The sequence below is a fragment of the Vicia villosa genome, linkage group LG1, assembly GCF_029867415.1.
Source record: "Vicia villosa cultivar HV-30 ecotype Madison, WI linkage group LG1, Vvil1.0, whole genome shotgun sequence".
NCBI classification, from domain to species: domain Eukaryota; kingdom Viridiplantae; phylum Streptophyta; class Magnoliopsida; order Fabales; family Fabaceae; genus Vicia; species Vicia villosa.
The window spans coordinates 92,001,642-92,015,727 of NC_081180.1; the positions used below are offsets into that span (position 1 = coordinate 92,001,642).

General features: G+C 33.6%; 1 protein-coding gene across 1 annotated transcript; it reads right to left on the reverse strand.

Annotated features, from left to right (window-relative positions):
• Positions 1 to 9,853: 9,853 nt before the first annotated feature.
• LOC131643533 (BAG family molecular chaperone regulator 3-like) lies at positions 9,854 to 12,379 on the reverse strand. The gene is made up of 4 exons (XM_058913782.1): positions 11,640 to 12,379; positions 11,279 to 11,535; positions 11,033 to 11,179; positions 9,854 to 10,445 (listed from the first exon to the last, which is right to left on the reverse strand). The coding sequence occupies exons 1-4, from the start codon at positions 11,845 to 11,847 to the stop codon at positions 10,086 to 10,088; spliced, it is 972 nt and encodes a 323-aa protein (XP_058769765.1). The 5' UTR covers positions 11,848 to 12,379; the 3' UTR covers positions 9,854 to 10,085.
• Between the last annotated feature and the right edge of the window lie 1,707 nt (positions 12,380 to 14,086).

Consider the following 14,086-nt stretch of genomic DNA (forward strand, 5'->3'; position numbering starts at 1 on the left):
TAATCCAGAAGTATGAAGCCTTCAAGATGGAGGATGATGAAGACATTGAAAAGATGTTTTCAAGATTTCAAACTCTTACTGCTGGATTGAGAGTTCTTGACAAGGGATACACCAAGGCTGATCACGTAAAGAAGATCATCAGAAGCTTACCCAGAAGATGGGGTCCTATGGTGACTGCATTTAAGATTGCGAAGAATCTAAATGAAGTCTCTTTGGAAGAGCTAATCAGTGCCCTGAGGAGTCATGAAATTGAACTGGATGCAAACGAGCCTCAAAAGAAAGGTAAGTCTATTGCATTAAAATCCAATATCAAGAAATGCACTAACGCTTTTCAGGCTAGAGAAGAAGATCCTGAAGAATCAGAATCTGAAGAAGAAGATGAACTGTCCTTGATCTCCAGAAGGCTAAATCAACTCTGGAAGAACAAGCAAAGGAAGTTCAGAGGCGTCAGAAGTTCAAAGAAATTTGAACGTGGAGAATCTTCTGATGACAGAAGATTTGACAAGAAGAAGGTCATGTGCTATGAATGCAATGAGCCTGGACACTTCAAGAATGAATGTCCAAAACTTCAGAAGGAAAATCCCAAGAAGGAGTTTTATAAGAAGAAAGGTCTTATGGCAACCTGGGATGAGTCAGAAGATGATTCAGACTCTGAAGATGAGCAGGCTAACTGTGCGCTGATGGCGACAGAAGATGACGGATCAGAATCTACATCAGAATCAGATTCTGAAGAGGTATTTTCTGAACTTACTAGAGATGAGTTAGTTTCCAGTCTAACAGAACTTCTGGAATTCAAGTCTCAGATCAGTCTCAAATACAAAAAGCTGAAAAAGCTATTTGAATTTGAAACGAAGAAGCTTGAGTTGGAAAATTCTGAATTAAAAGAAAAAGTTTTAAAATTATCCAATAATGTTGGATCTCCTTCCAATTCAGAAAAATCCACTCCTAATCTAAACCATATTCTGAAAGAATATGATTTAAGTTTCAGGAAGTTCTTATCTAGAAGTATTGGCAGAAGTCAGCTAGCTTCTATGATATATGCTGTGTCTGGAAACAGTAGAGTTGGCATTGGTTTTGAGGGTGAAACCCCATACAAACTTGAACCTGTTGATAAGATGAAAATCACATACAAGCCATTGTATGATCAGTTCAAGTATGGCCACTCACATGATATTAGGCACACTTCACATGCTCAAAGTCTTCACATTACACACACTAAGAAGCATGTGACACAACCTAGGAAATATCATGAAACTCACATTAAGAATTATCATGCTGTTCCTCCTATTGCTTACAATGTTAAACCCAAGTTCAATCAGAACTTGAGAAAATCTAACAAAAAAGGACCCAAGAAAATGTGGGTACCTAAGGATAAGATTATTCCTATTGCAGATATCCTTGGCTGCAAAAAGGACAAAGCACAACATGTCGTGGTACCTGGACTCTGGATGCTCACGACACATGACAGGAAGAAGGTCTATGTTCCAAGACCTGGTGCTTAAGTCTGGAGGAGAAGTCAAGTTTGGAGGAGATCAGAAGGGCAAGATAATTGGCTCTGGAACTATAAAGTCTGGTAACTCTCCTTCCATTTCAAATGTACTTCTTGTAGAAGGATTAACACATAACCTCTTATCTATCAGTCAATTGAGTGACAATGGTTATGATATAATCTTTAATCAAAAGTCTTGCAAGGCTGTAAATCAGAAGGATGGCTCAATCCTATTTACCGGCAAGAGGAAGAACAACATTTATAAGACAGATCTGCAAGATCTTATGAGTCAGAAGGTGACTTGTCTTATGTCTGTTTCTGAAGAGCAGTGGGTCTGGCACAGAAGATTAGGTCATGCTAGTTTGAGAAAGATTTCTCAGATTAACAAACTAGATCTTGTCAGAGGACTCCCTAATCTGAAATTCAAATCAGATGCTCTTTGTGAAGCATGTCAGAAGGGCAAGTTCTCCAAACCTGCATTCAAGTCCAAGAATGTTGTTTCTACCTCAAGGCCATTAGAACTCTTGCACATTGATCTGTTTGGCCCAGTCAAAACAGCATCTGTCAGAGGGAAGAAATATGGATTAGTCATCGTAGATGATTATAGCCGCTGGACATGGGTAAAATTCTTGAAACACAAGGATGAGTCTCATTCAGTGTTCTTTGATTTCTGCATTCAGATTCAATCTGAAAAAGAGTGTAAAATCATAAAGGTTAGAAGTGATCATGGTGGTGAATTTGAGAACAGATTCTTTGAAGAGTTCTTCAAAGAAAATGGTATTGCCCATGATTTCTCTTGTCCTAGAACTCCACAGTAAAATGGAGTTGTAGAACGAAAGAATAGGACTCTGCAAGAAATGGCCAGAACCATGATCAATGAAACCAATATGGCTAAGCATTTCTGGGCAGAAGCAATAAACACTGCATGCTATATTCAGAATAGAATCTCTATCAGACCTATTCTAAATAAGACTCCTTATGAATTGTGGAAGAATATAAAGCCCAACATTTCATATTTCCATCCTTTTGGATGTGTATGCTTTATTCTGAACACTAAAGATCATCTTGGTAAGTTTGATTCCAAAGCACAAAAATGTTTCCTTCTTGGATATTCTGAACGCTCAAAAGGCTACAGAGTATACAATACTGAAACATTGATTGTAGAAGAATCAATCAATATCAGGTTTGATGATAAGCTTGGTTCTGAAAAACCAAAGCAGTTTGATAATTTTGCAGATTGTGATATTGATGTATCAGAAGTTGTTGAGCCAAGAAGCAACGCATCCGAAGCAGAGCTTCTCAGAAGCAAAGAATCTGAAGATCAAGTATCAGCTTCTCTGGAAAATCTAAGCATTTCTGAAGAACCATCTGTCAGAAGATCATCCAGACTCATCTCTGGTCATTCAGAAGATGTCATTCTTGGAAAGAAGGATGATCCAATCAGAACAAGAGCATTCCTTAAGAACAATGCAGACTGTCAATTAGGTCTTGTATCTTTGATCGAGCCAACTTCTGTTGATCATGCTCTAGAAGATCCAGACTGGATAATTGCTATGCAAGAAGAACTGAATCAGTTTACAAGGAATGATGTTTGGGATCTTGTTCCTAGACCAGATGGATTCAATATAATCGGTACAAAATGGGTCTTCAGAAACAAGCTCAGTGAGAAAGGTGAAGTGGTAAGGAACAAAGCCAGACTGGTGGCTCAGGGTTATAGTCAGCAAGAAGGGATTGACTATACAGAAACCTTTGCACCAGTGGCCAGGTTAGAATCTATTCGTCTATTAATTTCATTTGCCACTCAACATAACATCACTCTCTATCAGATGGATGTTAAGAGTGCCTTCTTAAATGGTTATATAGATGAAGAAGTTTATGTCCATCAACCTCCTAGTTTTGAAGACTCCATGTCTCCTAATCATGTTTTTAAACTAAAGAAATCGTTGTATGGATTGAAACAAGCTCCCAGAGCTTGGTATGAACGCTTAAGTTCTTTCCTTCTGGATAATGGTTTCACTAGAGGAAAAGTGGACACTACTCTCTTTTGTAAAACCTTTAAAAGGGATATTTTAATTTGTCAAATATATATTATTTTTGGAACATCTAATGCTACACTTGGAAAGGAGTTTGCTGAGTCTATGCAGGCTGAGTTTGAAATGAGCATGATGGGAGAACTCAAGTATTTCCTTGGAATACAAATAAATCAAACATCAGAAGGAACGTATGTTCACCAAACCAAGTATGTGAAGGAACTTCTGAAGAAGTTTAATCTTCTAGACTGCAAAGAAGCCAAAACTCCTATGCATCCAACATGCATCCTAGGTAAGGATGAGGTAAGTAAGAAGGTAGATCAGAAGTTATACAGAGGTATGATTGGATCTCTTCTATATTTGACTGCTTCTAGACCTGACATTCTGTTCAGTGTTTGTTTGTGTGCTAGATTCCAATCAGATCCTAGAGAATCTCATTTAACTGCTGTTAAGAGAATTCTAAGGTATCTGAAAGGTACTACTAATGTTGGCTTAGTTTACAGAAAATCTAAAGAATACAACTTAGTAGGATTCTGCGATGCTGACTATGCTGGAGACAGAATTGAAAGAAAGAGTACTTCAGGAAGTTGCCAATTTCTTGGAAGTCATTTGATCTCCTGGTATAGCAAGAAGCAAGCAACTATTGCTCTATCAACAACAGAAGCAGAATATGTCGCTGCTGCTGGTTGCAGTACACAGATGATCTGGATGAAGAGTCAGCTAGAAGATTATCAGATATATGAGAGTAACATTCCTATATTCTGTGATAATACTTCTGCTATATGTTTATCTAAGAATCCTATTCTTCATTCAAAAGCTAAACATATTGAGATTAAACATCATTTCATAAGGGACTATGTTCAGAAGGGTGTTCTATCTTTAAACTTTGTGGATACAGACCATCAATGGGCTGATATCTTTACAAAACCCCTGGCTGAAGATAGGTTTAAGTTCATTCTGAAGAACATCAGTATGGATTTATGCCCAGAATGAGAAGATGAGAAGTTCTTATGTATGAGTATCTTCTGAAATGAAAGTGGATTATTTTTTAATCAGAAGTTCTGATTGAAATCTTTTAGAAATTATGATTCGGTTATTACTAACGTTTCATTGTCTAAGTTGATTCAGAACCTCTTTTAAAGCAAAACAGCTGTAACGTTTTATCTCGGATGGTAAACCTGTCTTTACTGTTCATGGATAAGCGCGCGTGCAGTTGAAGGGACGCCGACCATAGGTAACTGTGCGTATCTTATCTTTTGTCAAAATCTCTCTCCCGTCTTGTCATGTAACATTAATTGTTTTTCACCATTTTCTTTATTGTACTTTTTCATTTTTTTTTAGTCTATTTAAATCCTCCGTTCCTTTGCATTCCTCATCAAGTTTTCTCTCTCTCTCCTGTTTTTTCTCTTGCTCAAACAAAGTTTTTCTTTCTTTAAAAAATCCTAGTTCAAACCTAGCGTTCATCTTGAATCCTTTGTTTGGATCTCTTAATCATGCTCTAAGCCTGTTGAAGATCTATGACTCAAAGGCGGCAGATCTATGCATATCTCGGGATGGCTCTCCTAATACCTCTCAAGTCAGACCTCTTCTTTGATGTTGTTATCAACGTTCACCCAAAGACAGAATGTGTCTTGCTAGGGTTTTGTTTTTAATTTTTGTAGTCATTTCCTCTTGGGATGACTTTTTATGTATTTGCTAGGAATGTTTCTCATCTTGTTAAACATAAGAACCTTTTGTAATATCTTTTGATTATCAATGAAAAGTTTCTTTGTTTTTACATTCCAGTGATTTTATTTGTCGTTTTATACATCTGAATCTTTTGAAATATTCTTTTTGATGTTATGACAAAAAGGGGGAGAAGATAAATGATAAATGATTTGATTAATCTATCAGTTGCTGGGTAAAGCTCCCACACATTTACTAACAAGAACTGCAAGTTCTATATGGTTTAAGTGTTTTGCAGGTATAAAGAAGTGAAGAGAATCTTCAAAGCACACAAGAAGCAAAACCATAAGAAGCGTTATTCTGTAAAAAGAATAAGCTCATGGAAACTGAAGCAAGCTGAGTGCTGTCAAGCTTCAGAATCAGAAGCACTGATAATAGAATTTGATCCATATTTGTCTATTTGTTCTGACAAAATTCTATTTGCTCTGATACATTATTTTAGCCAATATGGCTCTGATACATATCATGTGTTCTAATATACATTTTATGTTCTGACTCGTTCATGCTGACTTTTGTCGTTTAGTTTTATTCTGTAACATTTCAGGATGTAGAGATGCTCTGATGATGCTCTGGTACATTCAACAATGTTCTGATACAAATCTAGCATGAAGTGATGTTGGTAGAAATTCAAAGCTCTGAAGCTATCCGAGGGAAGCAGAAATCAGAAGCTGTGAATGTTCTAAAGATCAAGAAATTCAAGTTCTGAAGCTGTCCTAAATGGAAGCAGAAATCAGAAGCTGTGAATGTTCTGAAGATCAAAGAAATTCAAGTTCTGAAGCTGTCCTAAATGGAAGCAGAAATCAGAAGCTGTGAATGTTCTGAAGATCAAAGAAATTCAAGTTCTGAAGCTGTCCTAAATGGAAGCAGGAATCAGAAGCTATGAGTGTTCTAGGGATCTAAAGAAATTCAAGTTCTGAAGCTGTCCAATGGAAGCAGAAGTCAGAAGCTATGAATTCTCTGAAGACAGAAGCTTATGTGATCGTCTCTACCGAAATAATCAGGGAAGTCTTTTATTAAAGTTCTTCGAGTATTTATTTCAGGGGGAGATTATTTATCTCAGGGGGAGATTGTTAATCTCAGGGGGAGACATATTCACATGCTTATGCTATAGCTGTGTAATTTGTCTTTTGCCGTCTGCTCTTTCTGATCGCAAATTCATATCATTTATATATGTTTTTGTCATCATCAAAAAGGGGGAGATTGTTAGAACAAGATTTGTTCTGATCAATTATCTTAGTTTTGATGATAACAATAATATGAATTTTGCTTAAGATAATATGGTACTCTAATCCAATGCAATTTCCTTTTCAGGAAATATATAAAGAGTATGCATAATTCAGCGCTCAGAAGCTTTGTCTCAAAGGGTTCAGCATGCAACATCAGAATATGGTCTGGCAAGACATCAGAAGATGGTCGAAGCAGAATCAGAACATGGGTCTATGGAAGCATCAGAAGAACATGAGATCAGAAGCACTGAAGTTCTGATGGTATCACGCTCAGAAGCACTTCAAGGTCAGAAGATCAGAAGATGCTTTGCACCAAGCTGTTTGACTCTGATGATATTCAAACGTTGTATTCACAAACATCAGATCAGAAGGAAGTACATGTGGCAGGCTACGCTGACTGACAAAAGGAACGTTAGAAGCTATTAAAGGCAACGTCAGTAGACACAGCGTGAACAAGGCTCGAGGTAGTTGACAAAAGCGTATAACATTAAATGCGATGCTGTACGGAACACGCAAAGCATTAAATGCACTCAACGGTCATCTTCTCCAACGCCTATAAATATGAAGTTCTGATGAGAAGCAAGGTTAACGATTCTGAACAAAACAACTCATATTAACTTGCTGAAACTCTGTTCTATTCAAAGCTCAGAATCTTCATCTTCATCAAAGCTCACTACATTGTTGTTGTAATATATTAGTGAGATTAAGCTTAAACGTTAAGAGAAATATCACAGTTTGTGATTATAGCTTTTAAGAAGCAATTGTAATACTCTTAGAATTGATTACATTAAGTTGTAAGGAACTAGAGTGATCGTGTGGATCAGAATACTCTAGGAAGTCTTAGAGGTTATCTAAGCAGGTTGTAACTAGAGTGATCGTGTGGATCAGAATACTCTAGAAAGTCTTAGAGGGTATCTAAGCAGTTGTTCCTGGAGTGATCAGTGTGTGATCAGAAGACTCTGGAAGACTTAGTTGCTGACTAAGTGGAGAACCATTGTAATCCGTGCGATTAGTGGATTAAATCCTCAGTTGAGGTAAATCATCTCTGCGGGGGTGGACTGGAGTAGTTTAGTTAACAACGAACCAGGATAAAAATAACTGTGCAATTTATTTTTATCGGTCAAGTTTTTAAAGCTACACTTATTCAAACCCCCCCTTTCTAAGTGTTTTTCTATCCTTCAATTGGAGCTTAAGAATTGTAGTTTTTTATCTTTAAAGACCTCTTTCTTCCTTGATTTTTATGTATTATTCATCTAAACTCATGACAATGATTTGTGTAAGTATGAGTAGCTAATTTACTCTTGATTAAATTTTGTTAGACGAAGTTGATTAGAGTTGTTGAATCATGTAGTTAGTTTTGTACTATTCTATTGATTTGATATTATAGTTTTATTCAATTATCGTTTATCGTAATGCTTTTTAGGTTTTCACGAACACATGAACTGAACCTAGGATCATAGCGATTATTGATTGTATTATTGTGAATCGGATCTAAGATAATTGTTCAAACTTAGTAATTAATTAGGAATATGTAATTATAAGTTTATGATAAGGAAATTAACTAATGTTTTTGTCTATTTTTACTTCGAATTTGCCTAAGAAATTAAAGAGTTTTCATTAAAAATTATGAGTTGCACACCAAGAAATTCGGTACAATGGTAGTGTTAATTTATCGTAAATCTAGAAAATCACTTCGAGAAAATAGACATAGTTACCAACCGTGATAATTAGTGGACTCGAAACAAAATCTAATCGCTTTTTCATTATCGTATTTTCTATAAATTTTATACGCGCGATTTTTCTTCGCAAAAGCATTTGAAAATCCCTCAATATTATTTTTGAAAGCCCAATCAAAACTTCGTTAAAATACACAATCTCTGTGGAGACGGTCTTTTGTGTTATTACTTAGATTCGATTAATTAACTTACTTACTACTTCAGTCATCACTTCTCTTAATTTCATAATACCAATTTTTTAAATAAAAATGTTCTACTATTCTTTTAACTCTTTTGTTTAACTTTTATTTTTCATTAGAGTTGCGTTGTGCGAAGAATGTGTATGGTTTGTCTCGGCTTTGGCTAATATGCATAAAGATTTTACTTATGCACCATGCATAAGCCTACATAAGCCATTGAATCATGTTTTTAATACAGTATTGAGTATTGAGTGGTGAGTATTGAGTATTGAGTAATAACAATTGATGTCTAGAATTTGATCCAATGATCCAATGGTCCATAATAATCTATGCATGGTGCATAGATTTTTATCTATGCACGATAACTGCACCCGTTTGTCTCTTTATGGAGGTTTAATTCGAGGTAGTAGCGATAGCTGCAAGTGGCTAGATGGCATTGCGAAGTGTTTGGACAGCTGTAGTGCTGGGGAGTATTAGAAAGTTTGTAGTGTGAAGAGAGGGTGGGGTTTAGGAAAATGAACTTGCATGTTGACTCAGCTGGTTGTAGTTCAGATGTTTGCTACTAACGAGATAGTTTGCATGTAAAGATGAAGTTTGTGTCAGAAAATTCAAAGCTGGAATGGGAGGAGAAAGTCTCTCATATCTACCGTGGGGCTAACATGTGTGGAGAACTGGAGATGCTTTAATTTTTGCAATGAATGTCATCCTATTTAGATTGGTCATATTATGTTGATTGATATTGTAGTAAATTGTTATTCCCAAAAATTCTTAAAATTTTATCAATTTAATCTACTTAAAAAGAACTTCAATTCATGAATTGAGTTGATTTAATTTGTTTATGCATGTATTTAATAAATATGTAAGTATGTTAAGTTTGATGCTTAATATCGACAGATAAATTCAACACTTGGATTCAATTTAGTTAATCTTCTATAAAATAATTACAAAATATCTTTCTTTATCATTTAGTTTTTTTTTATTCGAAGAATTAGTCTCTCAAATTATGAATAATAAATATCTAATTTTTACAATAAAATAAAATAAATGTAGTGGCTAAGCCCAAACACCCGCACTTATGTTGTAGTAGTGCTGAGAGTTGTTTCAAATTTTTTAAAATCTAGAGTAGGTTAATCACACTTTAACTATGACTGAGAAAATAAAAATATGTGATTTTTATAAAAATAAATAAATAAATGTAGTGGCTAAGCCCAAACACCCGCACTCATGTTGTAGTAGTGCTGAGAGTTGTCTCAAATTTTTTAAAGCCTGGAGTAGGTTAATCACACTTTAACTATGACTTAGAAAATAAAAATTTAAATCCCATGCAACGGTACTCCTAATTGCTCACTCCAGCATGAACATGAAGAGTTAAATTTAACTAGTAAATAGTAAATACATTTGAGATCTGATTATGACAATAGATTGAGATGCATAAAATTATTGCCAATTTGCCTTATACTAAATGAAATTGGAAGAAAACTAAAAAATTAATTAGAAAAGGAACTAGTTTATGATACTCCAATAATCACTACACAGCAACCCACGGTTTATTGCCGGTAAAGTAAAAGACAGACTAAAGAGGTTGCTAAACAAATCTAAATACATAAAAGAATGTATAATTAACAATATAATAACATTCCAAGTGGAAAACAAAGCCCAAAAGACATCCACACAATTTCCAACACGTGGTGTTGCATTATTTAGTTGAAAAACTCCCAATCGAACTTTGGTTGAACTGAATTATTGGTGGATGAGCTGGATGAAGTAACAGGAATTAATGGTGGTAGAGAATCAAATGTCTCCCATTTTGTAGTAACAACAACTTCTGAGGTTGAATTCATTGACCCTTTGTGCTGCATTTGTTGTTGTGGTTGTTGTTCCGAATTTGGTTGTAATTTATTGTTCTCGTTTGACATATCTTCTGGTTGCTCTTGAATTGGTGTCAGTTTGTGACCATTTGAATGCTTTTGTTGAGGCTTCTTCATTGGGACATGAGCCCCCTTGGAATTCTTGATTTTCAACATATCCAAAGTTTCAACATACTTTTGAACTCTTTTTACCTTCAAAAAAAAAAAAGTAACTACCATTACAAACATTACTTCTGGACCTAACATAACCAAGTTTCTTAGAGATAATAACATTAATTACAAATTAGCTGCAAATTAGTTACAAATTGATCACACTAGATGAAAGTTAGTTACAAATTAGTTACACGAGAGTTAGTTATTCTCTTAATGCATGTTTGTTTGTGCGCTTCCAAGCAAATATACGCACATTGTGGTGATCCTACAATTTGATTACACTAGATGAGAATTAGTTATTAGTTGTAAGTTAGTTATAAATTAGTTACACGAGAGTTAGTTATTTTCTTAGTGCATGTTTGTTTGTGTGTTTCCAAGCAAAAATACGCAAGTTTTGGCGATCCTACAATTTCTAGCTTCACTTTTTCCACATTATAAAAGTATTGAGACGTTTAGTCTATATAAGTCCATTGTATTGCTTGAATGGACTAAACTTTCATTTTAGTTGACACAAAATTTATAACCCATTTTCATTTTTTTTTTCCCTTAATGTTCTATCAAGAATCCTAACCAACTTAATCTATGAAAAAAATAAAAGCAATTTTTTGTTACAATAGAATATTTACCTGCATTTTCCTCTGCAACTTAACATCTCCATCAGCAATTATACCATCCAATCTAAGCAATTGATTCATCAATTTCTCAGTCAATTTAAGCAAATCAGCCTCCACAACTTTCCCACCTTTATTAATTATTGTTTCAAGAGCAGACACCTAATCCAGCAATTTCATATCATAAGTCAGAACCAAATTATTCAAGCATTCAATTCAATCACCAACCATATTATAAAATTAAAATTAAATTTTACATACCTGCCCTGCAAGCCTATCTACATCCAAACTAATTTCTGAAATAGATTTTGAAGCTTTTTCCATTGTTACATTCTTTCTCATTTCCAAATACCTCTTCTCTTTACTAATAGGATCTTCCATTAACACTAACTTTGATTTATCTTTGACTCCAACAACATCAAGAAACTCCTTTGAAACTCTCTCTTTGTTTTTATAAAATATCTTCTGGTCTTGATGATGTAAACCGGTTGGACCGGTTAGCATTTTCTTCAATTCCCCTATAACACCAAACACAATAACAAACAGAAAAAAAATTAGGACTAAAATTTTTAATTATAATATATAATAATTAAAAAAAATTAAAAAAAAAAACAGCTAGTACCAAATGTTGCTATTGAACTAATATTGACTTCATGATTGGTTGAACCGTATTTAACCCGAACTCTAACTGTCGGTGGAGGAACCGGGTTTACATCCGAGTCAGCGGTTCGGCGCTGAACCAACAACCCTCCAGGTCTCATTTCCCACTCCAAACCTCTTGCTTCGGTTTCCGAAGCTCCAATATTCGTCATGTTCTTCATCTTCATCATCTCGTAATTCCAAAAACAAACAACCTCTCTTTGCGTGAATCCAAAACCAGATAGATCTCTGAAAATCTTTGACTCTGTCACACAAATCTCAGCCACCCAAAAATTTTCACTGACTTATTCATTACACGAGAACAACCAATCCACAAAGATACATAAGAAACAAACAAAGATAAAAAAAACCCAAAGCAAAAGGATAACTAGAACATAACAAAACAAAACAAAACAAAACGAAAGCTTCAAATTTCACTTTCAACTTTTTCTTTATTTTTTCTCAAGATAATCAATATCCGGAAAAAGAAAGATCTCCGGACGGACGGTGACCGGAGACAAAAATAAAAACAACCGGTAAAAGATGTAAGAACTTAGAGTGAATGTAAGGTGAAAAAAATACAGAGAGAAAAAACAATTCCGATAATGAGGAATTGAGTTTTCTCTCTCTGGCTATTGAAGTTGGGGAGGAATCGGTGAATGAAGTAAGAAAGGAAAGTACAGAAAAATCAAAAACCAAAATGAATATAAAAACGTGTGGCCAGCTAACTATGCTGGCAGCCTGTGATTTTTATTTTGGTATATAATGATATGTTCATTATTTTTTTTATTTTTGGTCAAAACTTATTATTCATTTATACTAATAATTAACTATTATTCTTGATTAATTGTTTAGAACAATTTTCGAAAATAATAATTGTCCACTATGTGACATGTACTTAGAATTAATCTAGAATGATGTAATTATTATTTTTTGAATAAAATAATTATTATTATTTATTGTTTGTATTTTACTATTTTGTCACTAGAGCACTAAACATGAATGATTAGATATGTTGTTAAGTGAAAAGTTAATTGAGATATCATCTTATACCTTTTTTAAAAAGTTGTTTATGAATTATTGTATCGAGGAGTGATTTATATTTTTCAGCTTTGAGTTTTAAACTACTAAAAACTAAAAAGAATGTTAATTCAGATCTTTGAGATATTGAATTATATATATATATATATATATATATATATATATATATATATATATATATATATATATATATATATATATATATATATATATATATATATATATATATATATATATATATATATATATATATATATATATATATATAACCAAATAAATAAATAAATAAATATATAAATAAAAGATAAGAATAAAAAGTCTAAATAATTAAAATGCATAAAATATAATGTTTGATTGATTTCGTGTGTTGAAAAAATCAAAATGTGTCTATTTGATTTATGTGTGGATATTCTAAAATACTTTGTTAGTATAGGAATCTGTTTTTCTTTAACTATTTATCCTTCTATTTAAAAAATATATATTCAAAGAATTAATTGTATTTAATTTTAAATTTATGTGAAAAACATTTGACTTTTTAGACACCTTATCTTTATATTTTACACATAGATAGAATAATAATTATGAGTGTATTTAGAAAATAACAATTTAAAATTATGTTTACATTTTTTGAAATTGTTTTCTTAAAAAAAAATGGTTTATAATTAGATGCAAAGGTATATTCCCAACGTAATTTTATATATTAAGAAATTACTTTTCTAACATTTTCTCAATATTAAATTTTAAGTATGGAAATTTTGATTAAATGACTTTTTATAACATCTCACTAATCAAAATGTCTTCTGTATTAGACGGATGTTACATATTAGACTCATCATTCGGTTTTACTAACACAAAAGTAACAAGCTTATCTTTAATATAAACGTTAATTTGTACTCTATTTTTATATGTTTGTCCCATTCCTTTTCCTCATAGCTGCAGAAGGTTTCAGCTTGTTGATGAATAAAGGTACTGTATCAGGGAAATTCTCGGGATACAAATTCGATTTAGGGGACATTCGCTTTTCTCACTTTCAATTTGTCGATGACACGTTGTTAATAGGCAAGAAGAATTGGTCAAACATTAGGACAATAAAGGCAAATCTGATGTTGTTCGAGATGATGTCAAGATTAAAGATAAATTATCGAAAGAGTTCTCTGGTGGGAGTTAACATAAATCAAAGATGCCTCGAAGAGGCAACGAGAACACTGAATTGCAATATTGGTTCGTACGTGTTAAAATATTTAGGCCTCCCAATTAGAGCAAACCCGAAGAGAATCGACACTTGGAATCAGGTGGTGGAGATAGTAAAATCTAGACTATCGAGATGGAAGAACAAACACTTGTCTATCGGAGGTTGCATTGTCATGATAAAGTTAGTCTTGTCTGCAT

Coding starts and splice junctions, on each gene's coding strand:
- LOC131643533 (XM_058913782.1), bottom strand. CDS start 11,847: ATGATGAAGATGAAGAACATGACGAATATTGGAGCTTCGGAAACCGAA. Junction 11,180..11,278: donor TAGATAGGCTTGCAGGGCAG/GTATGTAAAATT, acceptor TTGCTGGATTAG/GTGTCTGCTCTTGAAACAAT. Junction 10,446..11,032: donor AGTTGCAGAGGAAAATGCAG/GTAAATATTCTA, acceptor TTTTTTTTGAAG/GTAAAAAGAGTTCAAAAGTA.